Below are 26,740 nucleotides of genomic sequence, written 5' to 3'. Positions count from 1 at the left end.
GTGTATCACTCAGCTGTAGATCCTCAAATCATCTCTGAATTGGTGCTGACACTGTCCTTCCTTCTGGAGGGTGACTACTTTTGTTCTTCATGGTCCCTGTGTGTGTTGTAAAGTAGCCACTGGCCCAAGCTCACTCCTGTGATGGACTACAATCTCAAATTTAGTTTACTAATTTGTATTGTGATTGTAGTACATCACAGGAGCAAGCTTTGAGCAGTGACTACTTTACGACACACACAGAGACCATGGGGAACAAAAGTAGCGACCCTCCAGAAGGAAGGACAGTGTCAGCACCAATTTAGAGATGATTTGAGGACCTACAGCTAAGTGATACACAAATAAGATACATTTTTGTTAATAGTTAAGGTACTTGAGTGCATTTTTAAGATTTAACTCCTGAGTATAGTGTCACTTTAAGGCACACATGAAATGAAACTGATTAAAGTAAACAGAAATTCCATAACTGCACCAAAAAAGTATAATCTGGGAACACAAGTAATAAAAATGTTTAGTACAACAATTAAACTTGAGCACAGCATTTATAGGACATCTAAGGGCTACTGCGTGACAGTCTAAACAGGTCTCAAATATCATTAATATGTGATCCACAAGCTCCTAGAGTAAAAAGAAAAACAAAATCTACCTTACCCCCCCTAGTGAGCCAAATCCTCCTTCATTTGTGTCTCACATGCACCCTTCAAAGACATTTCAGCTCACAGTGGAAGGGTTACAGAAGTAGACACAGTGCTGTCAATCCAGAAAGCATTGAACAGGACTAAGTATGGCCAGTTATAGTTAAACTACAGGCTTAGGAATTAGCATTAACAATGCTGATGGCAGCACACCCTGCAACATCTTCTCATCTCACTGTAAAGCAATCAGGCAAAGCCTAAATAAGTGTGGCAGTGCTGCTCTGATTTCAGGAGCAGTTCAGCAGCATTGTCACCCTATCACACGAAGCTAAATTGTATCAGGTAGATTTCACTGGCAGAATGGACAGGTATTTGTGAGACTTTGCAGGGGGAATAAGTGAAAACTGTAGCACATTTTTTAGAGGAAGGCCATAGTTCTACTTTAAAACCTCTTATGTAATCTAACTGCTTTGTAGTGCTTCAATAAGGTCAGCCTTTTCGATTCTCACACTACAGTGCTGATGATTTACATTTTATCTGTATACTGTGCCTTTGCTCTGAATATCATTATTTTTAGCACTTTGCTACTTCAACTTTCATCTCAGTTCACCCAGAGAAGGAACCTAGTTTTAGGAAAGTTTTCATTTTGCATATTTGTAGTTAGCCACTGAAAGGCATCATTTTGGCAATAAGCTTGACCCCTCTATTGTAAACATAAGAACACTCAGACAAGCAACATGTATTTTGAAGTTTGGTGTGTAAATGTTGGTGTTTTTTTTACATGTTGTATCAAACAAGTTACCTTATCCAATGCAGCTTGTACAACTGCCTCACTCTGCATGTCCAGAGCTGATGTAGCTTCATCAAGAAGCAGAATTTTTGGATTTCGTACAAGGGCGCGTGCTATGGCTATTCTCTGCTTCTGTCCTCCGCTCAACTGGGCTCCTCTCTCCCCAACCATTGTGTTGAATTGCTGCAGAAAGAACATGAACAAACTTAGATTTCCTAATAGAACTGCTGCATCCCTCTGATTTAGGGATGGTATAAACAGATAATCTAGATGGCCAGGTTTCATGTCATTTATAGTGATGTTCTGTGAAGCTTAAAAATTAACCAGTGATTTCTTACTCATGTACATGCATTAGGGCTGATGTGATAACAGGCAGACAGTATAAAGGCATGTGACACTTGCATGTATTAAAATGTATCTAAATCCAATAACAAAACATAGTATATTGCAGCTTAACAGTCCTTAGTTTTAGTTTACTTCCTCGTTTTTTCCTACATTTGTACTTGGTGATTTTGCCATAAACACACTTCCTGTTTTAGGATGACAACACTCACTCCCCATACTGTATTTATGAGAAAGCAGCGTTATCATCCTAGGGCAGGACAACAGACAACATGTGCTATATGCTATGACATTTTTGTTTGTTTTATTATTATTTTGTGCATGAAGTTTGCCATTATGGACTGTATAGCGTCTCGTTGTCCGGAGTCTGTTCACTGATAAATAGTATGCTAAGCAATCATTATTTTATCCTGAACTTCATTAAAATAGTTGCAAAAGTATTTAAATATCCTTAACAATTAGTAGACAAGCTTAAAAAAAGATCCTATTGACCTCCATAGATGCTGGCACTTTGGAAAAATTATCTTTAAATGTCACAATAAAGGCACATGAATCCCAACTACTCGACCCCTATTTTCTCTGGCAGCAGAGACTTGGCAGTCTGTAGGCCCTTTAAAGTAGTTGCAAACTACTGCATCTAACTGGACAGCTATTACAACAAAGATACCTGACCTGAGTGTGTTATATATGTATATATGTATAGTAAAAGATCTTATGGCTGGAATGAGGGGTTCAGATAAATAAATACATAAATACATAAAATGGGGAGAAGCCAGCTGTTTCACAAGGCCATACACTGCCTGGCTTTTCTGTGTTGAATTGTTCATTATTATTTTTTAAATAATTTGATGTTTGACATTAAAATATGCATTAAATATACAAAGTACATTGCGGATGTAATGACATATACTATATTTGTAATGACCCATCAAACCAGGTTCAGTTTGCACATCATTGCTGCTTTTCATGGACTGAATGATAAAAATAACACTTACATCAGGCAGTTTGGAAATAAAGTCATAAGCATTGGCTTCTCTGGCTGCTTGTTCAATTTCTTGATCAGCTACTCCTTCTCTGCCAAAGCGAATGTTTTCAGCAATGGTTGTCCCGAACAAGACTGGTTCTTGACTGACCACACCAATGTTGTCTCTTAGCCACTTAACATTAAGTGAACGAATATCTTGTCCATCCACCATGACCTGAAAATTGAGAATTATATAAACTCACAATATGTGTCAGTTTAAAGTAACCTGGCCCATGAGGCATCAAAAATAACCTTGTGACACCTGCAAATACCGGCATCGGTCCTGAAGGTTATTCTTGTGTTATTCTTGTTTTCCTGTGGAGTTCCATAGATGTTAAGCATAGGCTGTACGTGAGGTCACTACTTTTCTCCAAGTTAAGATTAACCCCTCATTTCTTCCTGTGCTAAAACATTTCACAGTCTCTACATGCAACATTTAATAGATAACTGTACTTTTAAAACAGCTATCCTTCTTGCTGGCATCTTGTGCGGAAGAACCTCCATTCATTCATTCATTCATTGCTAAGATAAGGTCGTCAACTGTTGAGGGTCCTGTAGGAATGAATGGAGATTTTCTGCACAACCACAGATCCTGACCAAGAGACTTTTGTTAAAAAGGCTGTTTAGCTTCTACCAGCCAAACATCTCCATGGAACATAGACAGATACAGTAAGTGGAAGACTTGGGGGGCAGGGGAGGGTTGCTGAGGGTCCAGATTAAAAAGATAACTGTGTTTAAAGTAGAGTTATCCTTAAAAAATAACTGTGGTGGAGCAATAAATTATTTTCCTAAATCATTTACCCATGTTTAGATGCTGCTTAATTTAGCAAAGTATAGCTCATTGCAACTGTAAACTGTCCCAAATGTCTTAAAGGCCATCTCATCTATTTTTATTTTACATGCTCTAAAATACACATAAAAGAGAAATGTGAAATTCCATAACAAGACATGTCATACCTCCCCCTCTAGTGGATCATAGAATCTTTGTAATAACTGAATAGTTGTGCTTTTCCCACAGCCACTCATGCCAACCAGAGCCATAGTCTTTCCAGCTGGTATCTTAAGGTCCAGACCAGTAAGGATCTAAAGAATAAGTAATATAGGCAGGGATTGGCAAATATAGCTTTATTTTATACTTTTCTGTAACTTCATACTATTTTACAGTTTTTCATATGATAAGCAATATAAATATAAACTGGGTCATACCTGTACATTTGGGCGGCTAGGGTAAGCAAAGTGAATATTTTTAAACTCAATATGTCCAGTTAATTTGTCTGGCTTGTGCCCTTCAGAGGAGCTACTATCGATGTGACGAGGCTGAAAAAAAACAAAACACTTTTAAAAATCTGTTTAAAGAAAAAGAAATGTATTTAAGTGAGAGATTTTATTATTTGGAAGGTGTATAAGGGCAATTAAGTTTATTTAATTTATCTTTCAAAGTATTTTATTAATTTTCCAAGGTAACATAAAACAATAAAATAGCACATGATGCACAATCAGTATAGCATACAATTGCATTTCAGATTCTTCCACATTAGCATGGTCAAGTAGTAGGAGGGGATCACTAGAAGCCATACACACAATATATAATAGTTAAGTTTATTTAATTTAGTGTTCTTTGTGTCTTTTTTGTTTCTGTATTTGATTGTTATTTTTGAATTGCCTCTTTCTTTTTTCAGAGGAGCCACTATCGATGTGACGAAAAGAAAATAAAAAAAAACACTTTTAAAAATTTGATTAAAGAAAAAAAAAATTATTTAATGGAGAGATTTTATTATTTGGAAGGTGTATAAGGATAATTACATTTATTTAATTTAGTGTTCTTTGTGTCTTTTTTGTTTGTGTATTTGATTGTTATTTTTGAATTGCCTCTTTCTTTTTTCTTTTCTTTTTTTCATTGTGTTTCTTCTGTCGAAAAATAAAATATTGAGGCAAAGCGGAGCTATTTTGGGCACAAGAACAGGTCCAAGATAGTTGAAAAGACCTCCCATAACTCCAGAGAACCATTTCACATATAGGAGACCATCCAAATAGTTTGTATATCAAATTGGAAGTTTGTAACAACAGGACCTTGTTGGAAGTTTGTAACAACAGGACCTTCTCTTCATGTGTTGGTTTGGTTGGTGTTTATATTTTGTGATATCGCCAGATTGCATAGGCTTTTAGAATACACTGGCATTTTATAAAGAATAACAATGTTTCTTTTTTCCTTTGAGCAATAGATAACAAGAAAATCTAAAGTAATTAATATGCGTATCACCATTCTGCAATGGTTTAACCTACTGTTACCTTGTTTATAATGTTGTATATCTCAAAAGCCGCTCCACGTGCACTACTAATACTTTCTAAATTTGGAGAAACTTGTCCAAGTGTGAATGTTCCGATCAACACTGAGAAGAATACCTTGTGGAAAAAAAGCATCCTATGTAACATATGTGTCATATTGGATGTCATACAATATACAGTAAATGTACCATAATACAATTATGTACATGTCATAAGATAATGAAATATTTCTTATGGTGGCCATATCAGAACAGTAAATGTTGTCTGGCACAGCTTCAGCTACAAAGTGCAATGCTCAATTCATATAAGCATTCCTGTTTAAGCTGTGCAGTGGGAAGACACAGCTCTCACTCAGAAAACAGTCCCAGCACCTCACAAACCAATAGCAGCCACATTATACCTTTTGACCTGTCCAATAACATTCTTCCCCAAAATCTATTGAACAGGACTTTCTGAAGCAGCCTTATACACATAATATAGCCATGGATTGGGCTGTAATTTCATGAATATGGGCACGTTTAGACTGGATATATATTTTGCACGATTTACATTGCAGAATTTCATAATTTCAGTATTTGATTACTGTATACTTATCTAGCCTCAAAATGGGAATCTGAAAATGTTACTATTTAAAATGGTACTCCACTGGTTCACCCATTAACTTCTGGAATCTCTTGAGTGAGATTTAGCAATTTGCCCTTACTTTGAAGTACTTATTACTGTTCCTAAAAAGGATCTTCATCTGTATTCATTTTATGAATACATTATACCACATTGCAACAGACTGTATTCCTCCAAGCAAAGTTATCAGCAGCAGGAATGAATTAGGAAGTGTGTGATCTTACCTTCGGAGGGATCAGAAACAGACAGGCATTTCCACCCAAACTGTACATTTCAATGGAATCAGCTGTAAGCTTGATTAGATCTTCTTTATGGAAAACTGACCGTCTTTACAAACTGCTTATAGTTTCCTCTTAATACATTTATGTATTAATACATCATACCAAAGACACTTATTACTTAGCATAAAGTAAAATATGAAGATATATACACATCCTTTCTTTACATTTTTGTGTTCAGAAAACTGTGAAGTACTCATGGTAAGATGTCCTTGATGAATAATTGTGTTTCTCACCCATTCATATATGCTAAGCTCAAGGTCAGCGTCAATATTTTCTCTGGTTGTTCTTACGGCCTATACTTCTCTAATAAGAAGTTCACTTTAAAAAGCATTAGAGTGGAGGAGGATCACACGCTTTCATTTGAACTTATTTTTCTTATAGTTATTAAATTCTAAAAAAGATGTGTGGCAAGAACCAGAAACCAGGTTTCAAATTTGAGCTTGAGCTTGTACCTTGCAGTTACAGATGAAAAAACATCATATATAGCAATGATTTATTTACAGAAAATATTTATATTTCTAATACTGCATTGTTATGGGTTTTATTGAAGAAAATAGTGCACCAAAATGTTGGGGGTCTTCTTCAAATCAACCAATTTATGAACTAATTGAATTTTTCAGTATGAAATATATTTCCAAGTGCAAGAAAAACTATTATTCTTTATATATAGATATATATAGATATATATCTATATATAAAGAATAATAGTTTTTCTTGCACTTGGAAATGTGCCATGCATGATTCCCAGTGATTATATTTATATTACTCAAGCCCTGCTAGGATGTTTAATTTACTATCTTTTTTTGTGTATGTTATTTTTGTATATGTCATTTAGTGGCATGACCACCCATCTATTTTTGGCTACACAATGCGGGTCTGTTTTGTTTGTAGATAAATCTTTTTTAAACACAACTCCTGCGCATCTAACATGTATGTGACGTATCTATATATACCTTTAGTTCACACTTGGGGCTTAATTTACTAAAGGAACAGAGAATGTTCACTTTGAATACCCAAAAAATGTACAAGTGAAATAAAAAAAAGTGATTTTTGCTTGTACATGATTGGATAAACTGAAGGGAGCACAGCTTCACCCTATTCACTATGCTAAGTGAAAAACAACTTCACAAAGTAAAAAGTCTGTGCTCCTCTAGAAAGCGAAGACCTTAAGGGCCCTAAATTACCCCACCTGTCCAAATACACAGGACAGAGTCCTCAGTGCTGGGTCAGGGCTCCTGTCAACCCTCATCATCCAAACTGTAGTGAAACTCTGCCACATGAAAGTGGTCCTTTAAAATCTCATTGACTTTATTTTGCAATGGCAAAATAAAAAAGTGCCACCTTCTGTAACCCAACAAACAGTAACAATTTAGTTAATAAATCATACTTACAATTAATACTTTGCCAATGCTGTAATTTTCGGGTTCCTCCACTGTCAGTCTTGTTCCGTACCAAAATGCCAGGGCATATGCTCCAAATATGAGAAACTGTGACAGGCCCATTGACACATTTAAGGTTACAGACTTTTTTATTCCAACATTTCTTGCATCAATCAAGTTGGCATCATACCTAGGATAGAAGGGAATTTAGGAGTCTGCATACAGACTGTTGATTGTGATCCTTTTCCAAGTGTGGCTGTTTTGTTGCAGTGTAGGCATTAAAGGAGAACTATGAGGTGAGTGATCCACTCATCCTTATACATAGAGCTGACCTGTGACATAGAAGGTGTCACAGGTCAGCTCTATTGATCAGGACGTGAGCAGAAACATGCTGCCGATCTGCTCACTTGCTGATGGTCTCCCTGCAGTGAGGAGCGACTGTCAGTCAGTTTTTTCCACATTAAAGATTCAACCACGCTCTGTATGAATCTTCACCAAATTCAAAGTTTTATTTACAATCACCATAACATTAGTATATGTCCTCCTGTGACCCTAAAGAGAACTATGAGGAAAAACACTTACCCCATAGTTCTCTTTTAAGGTGAAGTATATGTGAACCCTAACGATGACCTTCTCTTATTTTCTTATTTGGTCTGTTAAATCTATGATTGAAAGTGTTTTCCACATTAAAGATCCAACCGCACTCTGTATGAATCTTCACCAAATTCTAAGTTTTATTTACAATCACCATAACACTTTGTGATACAAGTTGTAAATGAAACTTTTAATTTGGTGAAGATTTATACATAGTGCGGTTGAATCTTTAATGTGGAGCTATTCAATGCAGCAGTGAGCCTCACATACCAGCACCTGGAGAGAGATCGTGCAGCTAGTTGATCCAGGGAATTTTGGAGTGATGGTTTTCCCTTTGTTTGAATCGAAAGTGTTTTGTTATATCTGTTAAATAGGAGCAAAAAATACCACTTGATCTTTACAGAAATACAGCTATTTCTGAGGACTACAGAACCACACTCCTCTATGGTATGCAGAAGATGAGTGGGTTATTTTAGTCCTGCCCGAGAGTGACAACACTTCATCATCCATATAGGACAGTGAGATAGCCTTGTCACCCTAGAACAGCACTTTTCAGCCTTTTGTCAGTCAGGGCACCCTTTAAAAGTAAGCAAAATCTCGAGGCATCCCAGTTTAAAATGTAATATATTTTAAGGGGGGCATAAAAATGCATAAAAATTGTAGAAATGTCACCAGCACACCAGTCCTTTTAGGATAGCAAAAGCTTCATTTATTGAAGTTTTTTTGTCATATGACCAACAAGCGCTTTCGGGACCGCACAGGGTCCCTTCATCAGGCTTTAGTCCCGAAAGCGCTTGTTGGTCATATGAGAAAAAAACTTTAATAAATGAAGCTTTTGCTATCCTAAAAGGACTGGTGACATTTCTACAATTTTGCTGACATTCGTGGCGCCATCCGCAGTCATTGCGAGCACCCCCCCACTACAAGGGACCTATCGGTAAGGAGTGCAACAAGGATAGCACTTATTATAAAAATGCATAAAAACACACAAAAAAGTGTGTTTCCCCCTATACATTGGCATGCCCCCTTAAACCAAAATTTCCTCCCTTCACATCAGAGTCACCCTTTGCATCAGTAGCCCTGGTTGAGAAAGGCTGCCATAGAACATAAAGTTTGTGACTGGCAGGATCACCATGTGAAAATAAAGCGGAAAAAGCCTAGAAAAAAAAGAAAACAAATGCACCCACCAGGAATGGTAAGCTGTAATATATTAAATATCTGTTGCTGGGTTTAAATACACTTTAACAAGCATTGCCATGATAGTCATTGTAATTGAAAACTCTATGGTGACTGTAGTTCCAGTGCACACCTCATCTATTAAGTTATGGCAAATAAACCTATATGCTGCACGTTTTATTTGGGCATTGGGCCTATGCCTTTCTTTGTTTAGTTGATTCATATGTGAAATATATACTTTTTTTATAAATATGAAATATTGTATATGATTATTTACCATGCATGGCTATTCCTAACCGCTGTTCTGCCTAAAAAAGCATATGGTTAATGGAGCTCTATAGCTCAAGCTCAAGTTTAGACACACAAATGAATGAGAAGTGACTCATCTCTTCTTCACCTCTTTCTGTCTGCTCTGCTCAGAAGGGGCAATGCTGAGTTTTTAATCAGAAGGAGAAAGCCAAAAAGTAAACAGCTTCTGCTGTGCTCAATCCTTAGAAAAGCCATACTGCTCTGTGACACATGTGCACACTACAAAAAATATGTATTTGTAAAATTAAAATGTCATATACATTCTAAAGATGGATTATTAGTTATACATGTTGAACTGTGTTGTTATCAGTTTTAGGGTTGAATTACTCAACGGTTTGTTATATGTGTCTTTTGTTTGCACCAACTGCACCAATCTGGTCATTGTAAGGGCATCTCACCCGGAACATTAAAAACATAGTTTTGGATAGACTGTACATTCAGTCTTTAACGGTTTTCCTTATTTTGCAGTAACTTGTTGTAAATTAAGGTCCCATTTCCACTGTTCCATGCTCATTTCCACTGATACAAGTTTTTTGTTGCATGGATGCACATTGCATGATTCCATTCATTTTTTATAGATTCTCAATGTGTGTGCATGTTCCAAAAAACATATCAGATTTTTTTAACGCAGCATACCAGAGAGCATATATATTCACATCTATGCATTGAGGGACTTTGAAGGGTCAGTTTACAGTGTGGATGGCCAATACGAAATAGTGGGATATCCCCCAAAACTCATGCACAATGCGTTAACAATACACATCAACGTGCATAACATAAACAGAGAAGTGGGAATGGGCCCCTAAGAGCGGATGTCCCTCTGAATATCACAGGTGATTTGAGCCACCACTCTCCACCCAAGATTAAATATAGATAGCAACAAGTCCAGGCAGGGAAATAAGCACATAGTACAATATACATACTTAACATACTTATCTATAGCTTTTTGTTGCCCATTAAAAGCAATGACTGTCCGTATAGTTGTCAGAATCTCCTCTGCTACTGCACCGGCCTTGGCGTAAGCATGTAACTCCTTCGATGTAAATGATGCAATCAGCTGGAGAGAAATAGGAAAATAGAAATACATCAAACACATGGAAAAGATAAAAACAAGAATCGGGTTATATACACACATACCTTGGTCCAGATTGCTGCTGACACGCCAAGCAGTGGACTGACTGACAAGATGACCAATGTTAGCTTCCAACCATGCAGAAATCCAATGATGATGCCAGATAAAAATGTACTCAGAAACTGCACAAATATACACATCTTATCAGCCAAACCTTCATGGATGGTATTGATGTCACTAGAAATAGGAAATAACTGTGTAAGCAAAGGCCTCAAAACTCTGATTTAAAGGTTTACAGATTTTTTCGTTTTTGTTTTGAATAGAGGTTTTTATTGCTGCCTGTGTCCCTACTGGGGAGATTCACTTCTCTATTTGCCCTGGTGAACATTTTCAGAAAATTAGGGAAAATCCAAAATTTAAACCGACATCCCAACTTTCTGGGACTTTCCGGGAGTCTCTACAATAGCGACTCCCTGACGCCCGTGTGAGAACCATAGGAAGGTTTACTCTGCTCTATCTAGCAGAGTAAACTTTTGCGGGATCCCCTGCGATCTGTTTTTTTATTCTGAAGATGGCCGCTGTAAGAAGACAAAAAGCAGAGCAGATAGCAGAGGAAGCATTAGCTCCTATGCTATCTCCTGATTCTCTCCTTCTATCAGCCATAATTTTCCATCCTGCGGATGGAGAGGGCACCTCCCTGAAATTAGTTTTTGTAGGTTGGGATGTCTGTTTAAGAGTTGTCCCCAGAACAAGTGGTAAGGTGAGGTCTTCCACTTGGGACAGTTGTTCTTGTGACAACTGCATAAGGGGGTAATTCCCCTCACTTAGAGGGAAAGTTAAGTGAAATCTACTCATGAGGACACAGATGCTCCTACTATTGACTTTAGCTCCTCTTGAGCTTGCATCTGTGTGCCATCCCTATTTTGGTAAAAGTCTTCTGTTGTCCCTGGCCTGCTCTCATCATCCCCTCCTCCACCATATTACATGGCACGTTCTTTTAAAAAATACAGCACCTCTTTGCTTATAAATTACAAAAGCATATCCCCACATTAATTGCAGCATTCCTAATTTTGCATGTTGGTTTTCTTTTTTTATGGACTGCATTTGGATTGTGGAATGTGAATAGGAAAGGTCTAGATCCACTTAAAGCTGTAGGCCCCTGGGCTCCTATCATAATACACTATTGCTAGCTTTTGATTAATCTTTATATATTAAATATGTAGAACTGCTTACTCGGTAAGTCTAGAGTTCAAGGTCCCAATCTGGATGGAATCAAACCAAGACATGTCTTGATGAAGAACAGCTCTGAAAAACCTCTGCCGAATTCTCAAAATTTGGCGAGCAGCAGACACCAAAAATGTCCAAATCTGGAAAACACTTAATGCAAAAACAGCACATCCTAACCCCACATAGTAATAGGAAAACCTGAAAATGAAAAAAAAAGTATTGAGGAAATGTTTTCAAGATTATTTTATGAACACAACATTTGCTTTCTCTTTCTTCACTCCAAGGGTATGTTAAAGAATATAAATTGACTGAAAATGTTTTAGAGTAAAACAAAAAGCAGTAATATAATACTGCCATTCAAACCATATTATGTTTCAAGCAGAATGTTTTTTCACATCATCAGCTGTCCTTTCACATATTTTAATACAGACAGGCATATGTTGAAATACGTAATATTTGCTGTAACTGAATTGTTTAAAGCAGTGGTTCTCAACCTGTGTAACCTCAGGACCCACATTTGTCCTTGGTCATTAAGTCGCGACCCAAGTCACACTGCAATGGAATGCAAGGCATTAGGGTACCGCACCACTGCACGGTAGGTGCGATTGCGTGGTACAGTGGTAATCGCATGATACTATGCGATTGACGCACTGTACCAGTGTGAATGGGCCCTCAAAAACACTGACATAGATACACAACCACAGACACAATCCCACACACACATACACACTCCAAAAATGTTTTAATTTTTTTTAAGGTCCACCCAGTCTCCCTACCTTTACGATAACTGGACTGGATCCTGTGACAGAGCTCCATCCATATGGGCATTGCTTGTACAGCTCCCTTGCGTGCCCTGTAGAGGTCCCAGGACCCAGAATGTGACATCACTCTGGTCCAGGCACCTCTATAGGACATGTTGGAGCTGTGAGCAATGAATGTATGGATGGAGTTCCCTCGCGGCCATAGCCCCATCCCACCCCACCTCAAGCTGACACTCGGCGCTGGGCAGCATTTTGTTGGATCGCTGCTTGGAACTGACAGTGCTTTGCTAGGGGCGGGCTGAGGACCCTCTCACCTAGAAAAGTGGAAGGTATGCGGTGACCCACTGAACAAGGGGTCGCGACCCACTTTTGGGTCACGACCCACAAGTTGAGAACCAAGGGTTTAAGGTATACCTGCACCAAAAAAATGGAGGTCTCTCACTAAAGTAGAGGTCACTGCTGACCACTTCTTCTAACAATTCTAGATACTTTCAAGCTGCTGCAACACCTTCAATGCTTTGTTGTGTCACTAACGTGAAACAAGAAAGACTTTCAGGAGTTCTGATTCATTTCACTTACTATTTGTTTAGGGTTTGTGAGTCAAAAAAGAGCTAAAGCCAGAGGGCACCAGTGAACTAGCATTTTCAGAAGGGAGTCAGCAATGGCAACCTACACCTTTATCCCACTATGGGGTCTATTCACAAAGCTGCCGAGGGCAGCCGAGTGAATGACCGATCTGAAGTGAAGTGAGCCGAACACTGTTCGGCTATTCACTTCAGGCTGGTACGGCTAATTTCAGCCGTACATCGGCTGAAATTAGCCGTACATCGGCTTGCTTCGTATGGCTTCGGGTCGAAGTGCAGAAAGAGTTCGACTCAGCCGAGCCAACATCTGGTTCGGCTGAGCGAACCTCCGGCAGGCTACTCACTGCTGTTCGGGCTATTCTTAACCAGTTGACATCCGCGGTGTTAAACCCCCTTCCCATCCAGGCCATTTTTCAGTATTCAGCGCTGCGGTACTTTGACTGACATTTATTCCGTCATAAAAAAAAAAAAGAAAAAAAAACTCTCCCGGGCGCTCTAGGAGCCTCCCGCTCCTGGCCGCCATGGAGAGAAACACCGCTGTGTCTTTTCTTCTTTATTCTGATGCGAGCGATGTCAGAATAGAAAAAAAAAAAAATTTTCCCATTGAAAAGCATTGGGACATTACTATTGGCTATTTCAATTTGCAATAGCCAATAGTAAACTAGCATTGTACCCGCCCTCTGCTGATGGACCTGATGGGTTTTTTTGTGCACATGACTTGATTGATTTGAACGCAGCTTCGGCCTATTCACTAAGCTAAGTGAACATTCACTACTCCTTTCCTAAACCCCTTAAAATAGAAAATATACAAATGACTTGCTCTTCTTGTTCCTATTGTTTTTCATATTTGTATCAAGTTTTGGAGAACTTTGGAATTTTAAAATGCTGATAATTAATAAATGCAGTTGAATACTGTAATGAAGTATTGCACTGTTTCTTACCTAGTCATTTCTTCTTCTATATCAATGTTCACGAGTTCCAAACAACCGGAATTATTCACTGAAACTGCAAGAAATAATTTACATCACAAGCAATTCTTAACCATTTGCTGAACGGGGTGTTAAACCCCCTTCCTGTCCAGGCCATTTTTCAATATTCAGCGCTGCGGTACTTTGACTGATGTTTATTCCGTCATGCAACGCTGTACTGAAATGAATTTTATACCATGTTTGGAGACAGATAGAGTTTTCTTTTGGTGGTATTTAATCACCACTGGGGTTTTTATTTTTTACAATCTAATGAAAAAAGTTCCCAAAATATTGAAAAAAAACTTGTTTTCCCTAAGTTATGTTATAAAACATTTATCAGTACCCAAGTTTTTGGTAAAATATAAAAGACGGGGTCACGTCAGTTAAATAGACACCACACATGTCAAGCTTTAAAATTGCGCACGCCCGGGAAATCGTAAAAAACTACCATGCCTAAAATTGGCCATAGGTGACACTTTAAAAGCTTTTACTGCTCATCAGTTTAGTGTTATCAGGGATTGATGGCCCTAAAATTATTCCTCACACTCCCACATTCGCAGTGATATGTAGCATGTTTGGCGTAATCATTGTTTTTGCTCGTTGGCGATTTAAGGATCTACAGCTGAGTGATACACAAATAGGATAAATGTTTTGCTAATACTTAAGGTACTTGAATGTATTTTTAAGTTTTAGCTCCTGAGTTTAGTGTCACTTTAAAGGAGAACTATGGGGTTAAGGCTTTTCCCCATAGTTCTCCTTAGGGTACCGGGAGGACACAAACTAGGGTCCTCCTCGCGGTATACTAAGATGCCGCAGCTGAAGCGGATCCCGACAATTATGTCTGGATCCGCCCAGCTGCGTGACTGACAGCTGGCTCTGCCTATCTAGAGGCAAAGCCAGCTGTACCCGCACCCTCCCCCGTCCGTTCCGCCAGTCAGCGCTGGCGGATCGGAGCGGGGATGGGGGGAATCCAGCCCCTCCCCTGTCACGGCAGAGAGCCGTGACAGGATCGAGAGGTGAGCAAACGCCGGTATGTGTTCGCTCACCTCCCGATCTACTGAGCCAACCTGTGACAGTCTCATTGTCACAGGTCGGCTAGAACTATGAGGTGAGTGAAAAGCACTCACCTCATAGTTCTCCTTTAACTTATGATAGTGTCACATTTCTCCTATGCTGTAATGACTGCATGCTTATCAGCTCCACCAGGAACCACTAGACTGTATTTTGGATTCCCTTGCAGTCCATAAACTGTTATTTCCACTGTATAAACGTACTTCCACTTACCATTAACATTTAAACCACTCAGGACAAAGCTGTCTGTCATCTCTCCAAATACAATGATGAGAATAGGCAGACCTGTGCCATTGGCTGCAGCACAGATAAGGCCGATAACCATGAGGAAGATATCAAAGGCATCTGCATAACACAGCTGGAAAGCAGTATACAGTAAGTGTAAGAGGACAAATATTAACAATCTCTGATCTCATCTCTGTGAATGTTTGTTCTGTGTGCATAGAGACAAAAACGAACATTCTTAGTATATTTTCTTTTTAGGTCAAATGTAATGTAACGTGATACTGCATAATGGCCACTAGATGAAGCTGATGAGCATAGGAAAAAGCGTTTTATTTCTTATGCTCATCAGCTCCATCCAGTGGCCATAGTTTAGTATTACATTACATTCCACTTGAAAAAAAAAGATGGGTCTGTGAATAGTTTTTTTAGTATGTGTTTTCTTCTAAGAAAACTGTGTTATCTTCTGAAATTACACTTTAGAAATACATCTTAGCAGAGTTGCAGACCTGTGTTCCTTTTGTGACCTGTACTCAACTTTTTACTGGCTGCAGACACAAGTGTAGATCCACACCAGTGGAAGCACATGGGAGATTAATCTGTAAAGATGCATTCTAACTGTTAATTGTTTGCATCCAGGGGGTTGCCGGGGGGTTAGTTAATACATAAGACATGCTCACCAGTTCCAAGAATCCCACCATTTGCTTGGGAGACTTTCTACAAGACAACTTTGAATCTCTAATAGAAAAAGACAAAATAGATGATCATAAACATAAAAACCAGCATGTGCTATGACATATAACCACATAGAAGTATTTTGATAGTTGTCACATTCAAATGTAATTAAATGAATAACGCATAACTATCATGTGTGTTCCTGTATGTATTTGTTAGTAAGAAATAGTATTAAAGTGTATCTAAACCCCAAAACGTAATATATTTTAGTTTTACCAGACTTTAAATATGGCAGCTGCATTTTTGCTTTTTTTTTTTTCTCGTTATTTCCACCTGGTGATCCTGCTAGTAACACACTTCCTGTTCTAGTGTGAAAACACTGCTCCTTCACTGGCACAGTACACTGAGTAAGCACTGTAACAATAGGACAGGAAGTATTTTAGGACTATGCAACCCTCCCCCCTCTACTCATCTCCACAGGGGAGGTATTCCATAGACCATAGGGAGAACGGGGAACAATGCTAAATAATACCGGTAAGTCAGCAAATGTAGAGAGCACAGGAAGTTATCAGCTCACAAGACTTCCAGCAGGATTAACAAATCATTTTGTTGCACTTATTGAACAGATACAAAACACTTTCAGTTATATATTTTACAGGACAAAAGGGAGCAAAGTATGTTCACTGTTCACTGTTAGGGTTTACATATCGTACATAGTACATAGTAACTGGGACCTTTCTAAAAAGTTATTCCCCTAGATTAGATTATTTATTCTCACTGCGATGTACTACAAGAACTAATCAACATGTTGGTCTTCTGCTTTAGTGTTAAGTACACTGCCTGTGAGTGTAAAAAGTCACACTCTGTAATACTTCATTGGGCTGTCTTTAGCTTGGATTATGGCACGCATTCCTGTGGTATCGTTTCGGTAAACATATGCAATGTCACAACATTTATTTCCATTATTTCACCAAGATGTTATTGTGATGATGGGAGAGTTGGACCACTGCGTAAAGTCTTCTCCAGTACATCCAAAAGATTCTCAATGGGGTAAGGTCTGGACTCTGTGTTGGCCAATCCATGTGTGAAAATGATGTCTCATGCCCCCTGAACCACACTTTCACAATTTGAGCTTGATGAATCCTGGCATTGTCATCTTGGAATATTCCCGTTCCATCAGGAAAGAAAAAATCCATTGATGGAAAAACCTGGTCACTCGGTATATTCAGGAGGCAGCTGACCTCATTTTTTGGGCACATAACGTTGCTGAACCTAGAACTGACCAACTAAAACAACCTCAGATCATATCACTGCCCGAAATCCAGGTGGTGTTTTTTTTTTTGGCCAGGTAGAGTATCTGCTTTATTGTGGAAAAAATAAGGGACATATAAATACAATACCATCCTATGTAAACATGGAATAATCACTTACCCTTTATTTGTATCACCAATTTCATTGTCACTTCTCGTTTTTTCATAATACTGAAATTTAGGACTATTGGCATCTTCAGCACTTGGGCTATCACCTGTGAGGCATATACAGAAAACTGTCTTTTTGCAGTGTCCATATACCCCATAAGGGTTAGTTTATGAACTGTAAAGAAGAATTCATACAGGTGCTCCCTGTTGCCTATGTATACTCCTTACACCTCTGTTTTACTTAACATAACTTTCTCTTTCCTACTCCCTCCACCCCCACCCCACCCCCATTACACAATTGCAGCAAAATAATTTTTTAACAGTAAAAATGTATCTAGGCGAGAATAATGTAATTCAGCTGCCCACTGCCTCCTGAGATGTCTACATCACACATGCCAGGAAGAAGCTTGCAAGATCTCATGCATGCGCATACATGCCACAGGTCTCAGGCAGATCCCTGGCAGAGACCTACGTTGTGATTGCCACGTCCCACAGACCCGGAAGAGACCCGAGGTGGTGTGCATATGAGCAGGGGATCTCATGCTTATGCAGACACGCTGTGGCCCTGTCTGCACATGTGTGGGATCTTGTTTCAAGAAGGCAGAGTGGGAGCAGAGCAGCACAAGGAGAACTGCAAGGAAGACAATGCTGGCCTCCATGGACTAGTAAGTATATATTTTTTTCTATTTTCATAAAGGGACATTTATTAGGAATAAGACATTTTATTTAGGTAGGGTCAAGTTCCTCTTTAAATTTTCAGGGTGGCCAAGACAAACCAGGTTCTGGATTATCTTTTTACGTACTCCAGGCTCATACTCCTGCACAAGATTAGTTATCCCCATAATAAATTTCTCCTTCACCCAACTACCAAAGCACTTTAAGCTTTCCAGTTCCTACTTGAGTCATTGTGCTTTCAAGTGACCTTAAAATGTATGTAAACCCAAAGCAAATATTTTATCTATTGCAGCTTATCAGTTCTTAGATGTAGTGGATGCATTGGTTTTCCTTTTAAGGCTGAGAACATTTTCAGCAAGTACAGAAAAATACCTGATGGTCTTGCTAGAAATGCTGTGCCCTTGTCACTTCCTGTGAGATGAAAAGAATGTACATAGAATCTTATCTTTATTGTGAAAGATGCAAGTCCCATCGCTCCACCATGCAATGGAGATGGACAAAGGTAGACATGTTTGAAGTTCAGGCTGTGTGACAACCACAGCTTCCTCCATAGATTCAATGGTTCAATTAGTGTAGACATGAAGGGACAGGGAGTTTGTTATTCACCATAGAGTAAAACAAATGCAGGCCCTGAATCTAAGGACTGGTAAGCTGTAATATACAACATTTTTGTTTTTGGGTTAAGATAAGCAATAAAATGGATGGATGTACAATGGTACATGGGAGCTTTAAATGAAACTTGTATTGAGAAGAATAGGGAAGCTGCTATTGCCATAGTGACTTCCATACCAGTCCCTGGTCTGCAACAAGCTTGCAACAAATTAAAATGCTTGATGTGCACACTTATTACAGAGGCCAGAAGATCAACATGACAAAGATATACTGCTTTCAGAAGGTCAGAAGGTCAGAATGCCTGTGAATTTCTCTCAGTTTAGGGTTAAAAAAAAAAGCAGTTTTATCGAATCTGTTGTATTACAGTTCTTCAGCTTTTGTCATCTCCCGAGTCACGTACAGATTTTAAATATGGGGTGTAGTTAATCTGAAAAAGCACAGTATTAAAAAGCAGTAAATAATATAGCATATGTTAATGAAACTATATGAATTAAAGGAGAACTATGAGGTGAGTGCTTTTCACTCACCTCATAGTTCTAGCCGACCTGTGACAATGAGACTGTCACAGGTCGGCTCAGTAGATCGGGAGGTGAGCGAACACATACCGGCGTTCGCTCACTTCTCGATCCTGTCATGGCTCTCTGCCGTGACAGGGGAGGGGCTGGATTCCCCCCTCCCCGCTCCGATCCTCCAGCGCTGACTGGCGGAACGGACTGGGGAGGGGGCCGGTACAGCTGGCTCTGCCTCTAGATAGGCAGAGCCAGCTGTCACTCACACAGCTGGGCAGTTCCAGACATAATTGTTGGGATCCGCTTCAGCTGCAGCGTCTCAGTATACCGCCAGCTGTAGCTGGCGGTATACTGAGCTTAGGGTGACGGGAGGACGCTATTGTGTCCTCCCGTTACCCTAAGGAGAACTATGGGGAAAAGCCCTAACCCCATTGTTCTCCTTTAAGTAAACTTTACCTGTATTTATGCAGTTGGCATGAGATCATCAAGATTGGTGAGCAAAACCAAAGGCACATGAGAATGACATTTGCCTTATCCCTGTGGTCAGGGATAATTCTATTCAAGAAATGCATAATGCCTTATTATTGATTGATCATAAAAAAACAAGCACTGCATGCTTACCAGTATTATGTGAATGTTCTGCTATATCTGTTTCACCTTCAGTCATGATTGTCAAATGATTACTCCAAGCTGTAAAAGTGAAATAAGAGCACATTTATTAGCAAACAGCAGAGATGCTTGTTCAAAGTCTATCTAAAGCCTCTTTCAGATGGATGGTCCGATCATGGTTCAGAGGACAGAAAAGAAAATGTAGCATAGCCTATGTTCCAAGAAAAGCAACAAAAGAGAGATGTTACATTATAATGAAAATGGGACATAATCATACAAAGAGAAAAAAGACAATAAAAGTAAAAGAGTTGTTCAGTAGTGGCCAGCCAGCAGTTCAGGATCCAAAATAAGAGGGGGACAGATATACTTCATGATGAATGGATTTTATATACTACTCATAACTACTGACAAGACAGAAGTATTGTGGATATTGCAAATATGACCAAATACTGTATATAGCACAGGAGGTGGCTCAGGCTCTGCTGTTCTGTTCTTCCCCATTATCACACAGGACACTTCATGTTTCTACACTGGTATTTGGGTGCTCTCAGAAAGAAAGATATAGAACATAGCTACCATTGGCTTAGTCTCACTGGGCAGGTGAAGGCTGGAAGGTGGATTAGCATCTGTACTGTGACAAATGTTCCAGTTAGTATATAAATATATATAAAAGTAACTTTTGCTCCTATTTCACACACAGTCCTTATTATATTTCTAAATTGGCTTGGTAGAAAAATTCTTCCCTTCTCCTCCAGGCTATTCATAAAACACACAGCCCCAGGCTTCACTTTGTTGAGAGAAGAGGGAGGTGAAGACATAACTGTAGTGCAGTTTTTATACCAAATATAAGATATAGAAGAAAGTTGACATTACAGGAGATTGCTGTTGTAGCAATGGAATTTTTTACTGCTTAAACCGGAGTAAGGTTACTCTTCCCAGGGTTGAACTTTAAGACCCGCAGACTTTCATTTCAATCATAAAGGGAATCTTTCAAAAAAGCAAAACATCTGTGTCACTTATCTTGTGTAAAATGTGCCTGCAGTATCTGACGTTCTGGGTTAAGTCTTGGCCTGCAGCCGACAACCTTGTCTACGTGTCTTTCTGCTTCAGCAGTAAAAACTGGAACCTTCTGAGTCCAAAATTTATACCGAATCAGTCACAGAGGAGTAAACATCCTGACATACGTCTAAAGAATCATTTATTTGTAATTACATTATTGAAGAATACATTGTGAGCAGATAGGGGATTATGAACATTTAAAAATGTCAGCTAGAAGTTCTATTAGACTATTATAATGTACCTAGAGCTTTACAATAGAACAAGGCACAGTAGGGGAGAGAGCGTAATGGATAGATAGGGCGGTAGATAGATAGATAGATAGATAGATAGATAGATAGATAGATAGATAGATGGATAGATAGATACACAAAATGTATTTCTCCTATTTGTAAAACACAAAATTACATAAACATAAATAAACAACAAAAACATACACACAGAGCAACGCAGAGTACTGATAAATTAGATCATTTTAATGGCAGAGATTTAGTTGTAAAGGACGTGAATTTTTGTTTTTGGATAGCGGCTTCATTTTGCCCACATATAGAAAAAATATTAATGAGGAATATATTGTAAATCATGTTATATATAGAACTTCGTAGGAAAGTGTAGGAAAAGAAAGCTCTGACTAGGTAACAAACAAGAACAATCTGAATACAAGTTTATGGGGCTGATTCATTAAAGAAATAGATAGTGATCACTTAATTAATGTAATTACATACAGGCAGTAATCCATGATGGAGTATTTTATGTGGACATTAGGTGAACATTCAGTTTACATAGTGAAGACTATTTACTGCTTTACTACATGAGCCCCATTATAGTTTTGGCATTGGACTTCAAATTAGAAAAATATTATCCTTATCCACAATTCAATGCAGATACTGCAGGTTATTTTGCATATATAAACAACAGCCAGCATCATTGAGGACATTGGACACAAATATACCAACCTGATTTCTTACTAGCGCCTCACTCTTCATAAATTGGAACGCCAAAGTCAATGTTTCCACTCCTCTTAAATTTGAAATATAATGTATCTCAAGTTATTTCAAGCTATAGATTTCGGGTTTATAATGTGAAATCTCCTGGTCTTCTGTCCTGTTCTGTGATCTCAAGGATACCGGCAAACCATGGTGTGTGTCTGGAATGTATTGGAATAATATTATGAAAATGTTCATAATGTGCAGCAAATCAGCGATTATTTTGTCTATATGACTTTTAGATATTTTTTCTATTTTTGGTGTGTCTTCCTGTGTAACAGTTGGAAAGCTTTCATCAGTCCACCCTTTGTGCAAACCGATAGAAAGCCATAGTCCCTGTTTATTTTTACACAAGCAGGTCTTTATTCTTGAAACAAGAGAAACAGGAAATGGTAAAAACTTATTTTGTGCATACATTTCGTTTTAGCCAAGTAAAACAGAATGAACGTTTACCTCTCATGAAATATTCAATTGAAGGGAGTTATGATACAGGCTTGAGTGAAGGTGCTTCAACATTTTTAGGATTTAAGTCAATATTGGGGCTCCCCAAAAGTATACTGTAGACATCAATAGAAAATGACAAATATACTTGATCGCATGAGGACTCAAAATAAAAACATTGATTCTGAGGCCTTACAAGACATATTAATCCATAAGATGCATATGCCTTCATCACATAGGGAGCTGAATGGTTGCACTAGGAAGATAAACTGCTTAATTGGGGAAAACTTGTGTTATGTGTCTAGTTGAGACACAAACTAGCGTCCTCCCGTCACCCTAAGCTCAGTATACTGAGACCCTGCAGCTGAAGCGAATCCCGACAATTATGTCTGGATCCACCCAGCTGCGTGAGTGACAGCTGGCTCTGCCTATCTGGAGGCAGAGCCAGCTGTACCCGCCCCCTACTCAGTCCATTCCTCCAGTCAGCGCTGGAGGATCGGAGCGGGGAATCCAGTCCCTCCCCTGTCACAGCAGAGAGCAGGATCGAGAAGTGAGCGAACGCCGGTATGTGTTCGCTCACTTACCGATCTAGTGAGCCGACCTGTGACAGTCTCATTATCACAGGTCGGCTAGAACTATGAGGTGAGTGAAAAGCACTCACCTCATTGTTCTCCTTTAAGGCAGCAAGTGAACATTTTCCCCCTGAGGCTGATGTGTTGGAAGCAGAAAAAAAATGGTGTAGGGATTGAAACAACTTTGACAAGGGCCAAATTGTGATGTCTAGATGACTGGGTAAGAGCAACTCCAAAACTGCAGCTCTCGTGGGATGTTCCCAGTCTGCAGTGGTCAGGACCTACCAAAAGTGGTTCATGGAAGGAGGAAAACCAGTGCACTGGCTACAACGTCATGGGCACCCAAGGCTCACTTATACATGTGGGGAGCGAAGGCTGGCCCATGAAATCTGATCCAATAGCTACTGTAGATCAAATTGCTGAAAAAGTTAATGTTGGTTTTGATAGAAAGGTGTCTGAACACACAGTGCGTCACAGTTTGTTGTGTATGGGGCTGGATAGCTGCAGGCCAGTCAGGGTGGCCATGCTGACCCCTGTCCACTGCCAAAACCATCTACAATGGGCATGTGAGCATCAAAACTGTACAATGGAGCAATGGACTGATGAATCACATTTTCTTTTCCATCATGTGGATGGCTGGGTGCATATGCACACCAAGATTCACTATGGGAAAAAGGCTAGCCGGAGGAGGGAGTGTAATGCTGTGAGCAATGTTCTGCTGGGAAACCTTGAGTCAGGCTATTCATGTGGTTGTTACTTTGACATGTACTACCTACCTAAACATTGTTGCTGTCCAAGTTCACCCCTTCATAGAAATGGTATTCCCTCGTGGCAGTTGCCTCATTCAGCAGGAAAATGTGCATTGCCACACTGCATATATGATTCAAGAATGGTTTGAGGAACACAATAACGAGTTTGAGGTATTGGCAGCCTCCAAAGTCTCCAGACCTCCAATCAAGCATCTGTGGGATGTGCTGGAAAAAGTCTAATCCATGGACTCCCCACCCCACAACCTATAGGACTTAAAGGATCTTCTACTGATTGCTTGGTGCCAGATACCATAGTATACCATCAGAGGCCTGGTGGAGTCCATGCCTTGGTGGGTCAGGGCTGTTTTTACCTACTCAACATTAGGCAGGCTGTCATAATGTTATGGCTGATCAGTGTATCTGTTCTTCTTTAATTAATATATCATAGAAAATTAATTAAAAAGGTAAACCAGTCTAAACACAAAGCTAGTCTATTTACAATTTGTTTCATTTTTCGAAACTGGAAGGACTGGTAATTTACACATTAGCTCTCTTACACCAAACATCAAAAAGAAAATATTGCTGGTGCCTTTTTCACAGAAAGGATTAGCATTTTTTAAATACATAGACATTTTCTGTCTGTGAGGGTTCTCATTTATCTAGGTCATGGTATATCTGTAAAAAATAAGTCAAGGCAACTGGACTTACTGTATTTTTCTTGAAGACATTTCACTGGTCATCCAACCAGCTTCCTCAATTCAGAATTCTGAATTGAGAAAGCTGGTTGGATGACCAGTGAAACGTCTTCAAGAAAAATACAGCAAGACCTGTTGCCTTGACTTATTGTTTTACAGATATAGACATTTTCTGTTTATCTATTTATGTGTATTATGTACTGTAACTGCTTGTACTGTGACATAATTCCTCTTCAAAGATAACAACAGAGGCTCTGAAGTTGGGTCTTCTAAGAACTTAGAAACAGCTGCTGTTTGTTTCCATTAGAACTTTAGCAACTATGAGGCTGCCAAGATATTGATGCCATACACAATAATATGAGAAAAGCTATGATTTCAGTGCCTCTGTTGTGAACTTTGAAGACAATTTTCTCAACAAGGTCTACAGCTACAGAGGTAAATGAGGACTTGTAAACATAATTTATTCTTTCTTCAGAATATGGAAATACTTTAATGTGCATAGTCTGGGCACAGCTGTGCTATGAAGCTGAACACTTGCAAACAACTGAATACATACATGAAATGCATATAACAAAGCTGTTTTACCTTCCAAAAGATTCATATTTCTGTTCATTCTTTCCAGAGACTTACTCAGTCATGGCACATACAAATGGATGATACCACTTTCTCTACAGTCTAAAGTTACAATTATAAACTGCAGAAGGGATACTGTGGTGTCCTCTCCTCACTCCTAAGCCTGCTGACTGGAAAGTAAAGGTCCAGCAACAGACTGATGAGGTCTACTCTCTGCTCACCCTGCTCTCTTTTGATATTAGCATTTTCCACATCACACATTTGCATGCAACACACCTGATCGCCTGTCCTGCCCCTCCCTCTCCAATTCTGAGCTCAGCTGTAAATGGGTTTGCAAGTCAAGTTCAGGTGCTTACACTAGTTACAGAAAAATATAATGATGTAATATTGAATACATTACTGCATTCGTTTGTGTTGTTTTATATCTGCCTAGTGCCTATTGCCTAGAGTTCCTTTTTAAACTATGTTCAGTGTTCAATCAAAGCTCTCACTGAGTTGCTTCAAGTTCTATTTTCACACTGTGTCATTAAGAATGTTATCAGATTCCAACTCTGCTTCATGTAACTCCAACATCTCCCACTGCAACAATTACTCCAATCCATGTCTCCATTATTAAACTCTGTCTTTTCAACACACTACTTTTCTACCCTTCCAGAAGTTATACACAAGTTTCCATATTGTATTCCAGAACCTCAAACATTAGCGGTTCCTGTCATTAAGAGCTTTCAAATATTTGTCAGAAAAGGACATTCTAGTCTCACAGTCAAATTGGGTATCTTCTGCCCCATGTGCTCTAATGTTGGAAGGGTTTTATGTCATTTTCAGGCCTAAAATGTGGAATATAACATGGGTGCAAAAATTGAAAAAAGGGCCTCAGTCATGAAGGGGTTAAGAATCTAACATCCAAACAAGTAAATGCAATGATGGAAATGTAGTGTAGCCTCCTGCACAGGTAGAATGGATATATTCTTATTTAGCAGTTGAAAGCTACATTTATGGAGTATTAAAAAGTGGCAGAGTTTGTCAATAAGGGAAGCAGTAATGTGCAAACTGTTGTGATAAATAGCAGCCAGTGACATTTTAGGATCTGATTCCAGTTGAGGTAAAAGACAGAGCAATCTGTCTGGTTGCTGTGAGTTACTGAACAGTGCACATTGCTTTGCTTGTTGAAGCAACAAAAATGGAGCATGGCTATTTATGGAATCATGTACATCAACCTGCTTATTTAATAGGGTTTATTTCCTCCCATGCTCGCCTCCAGGACTTCTCTAGAGTCTCTCCCAACCTCTGGAACTCTTTACTCCAACCTGTCTGTCTATCTCCCAATCTGACTGCCTTTAGGCGATCCCTTAAGACTCATCTCTTCACAGAAGCCTATCCCACCTCAACCTAACCAGTCAACCATCACGTTCTCATACAATTCATCCCCACACAGCTACCTCCTCATGTATCACTTGCCCCTCCCTTTTAGATTGGAAGCCCTCATGGGCAGGGCCCTTCTTACCATCTTGTCTTGAATTGTATTGTAATTGTAATGTCTTCCTTATATTGTAAAGCGCTTCGTAGACTGTTGGTGCTATATAAATCCTGTATAATAATAATAATAATAGGGCAGCATGGTGAAGTAGAGCCTCCATATACATAGGAGTGCAGTTAAATGTCTAGACACATTTTAATCCAATCCTTGAGCACCTCTGAGAACAGAACACTGTCATCTGAGAATGTGTCCGTCAGTTCAGAGAAGAGGGATTAATTTCTGAAAAAAATGGGAGTTTCATACTACTTTAAACGGATGATTCGCCTGCCTTGCAGCAAACAAGTACTTATTTTT

General features: G+C 39.1%; 1 protein-coding gene across 1 annotated transcript in view; it reads right to left on the bottom strand.

Moving 5' to 3' along the window:
* Positions 1–16,073, bottom strand: part of ABCB5 (ATP binding cassette subfamily B member 5) — a 169,803-nt gene extending 153,730 nt beyond the window's left edge. Inside the window, exons 1-12 of the mRNA XM_018576330.1 lie at positions 16,020–16,073; positions 15,331–15,475; positions 14,020–14,083; positions 11,740–11,931; positions 10,572–10,743; positions 10,367–10,491; positions 7,368–7,545; positions 5,078–5,191; positions 3,995–4,105; positions 3,746–3,871; positions 2,760–2,963; positions 1,435–1,605 (exon numbers count right to left, since the gene is read on the bottom strand). Coding sequence (XP_018431832.1) covers positions 1,435–1,605; positions 2,760–2,963; positions 3,746–3,871; positions 3,995–4,105; positions 5,078–5,191; positions 7,368–7,545; positions 10,367–10,491; positions 10,572–10,743; positions 11,740–11,931; positions 14,020–14,083; positions 15,331–15,475; positions 16,020–16,040 — 1,623 coding nt within the window. The 5' untranslated portion in view covers positions 16,041–16,073. The remainder of the gene's footprint in view (positions 1–1,434; positions 1,606–2,759; positions 2,964–3,745; positions 3,872–3,994; positions 4,106–5,077; positions 5,192–7,367; positions 7,546–10,366; positions 10,492–10,571; positions 10,744–11,739; positions 11,932–14,019; positions 14,084–15,330; positions 15,476–16,019) is intronic.
* Between the last annotated feature and the right edge of the window lie 10,667 nt (positions 16,074–26,740).

This window comes from Nanorana parkeri, unplaced genomic scaffold (assembly GCF_000935625.1).
Source record: "Nanorana parkeri isolate BGI_ZX_2015 unplaced genomic scaffold, ASM93562v1 scaffold64, whole genome shotgun sequence".
Lineage (NCBI taxonomy): Eukaryota > Metazoa > Chordata > Amphibia > Anura > Dicroglossidae > Nanorana > Nanorana parkeri.
This window is presented reverse-complemented; position numbering and strand designations above follow the sequence as displayed.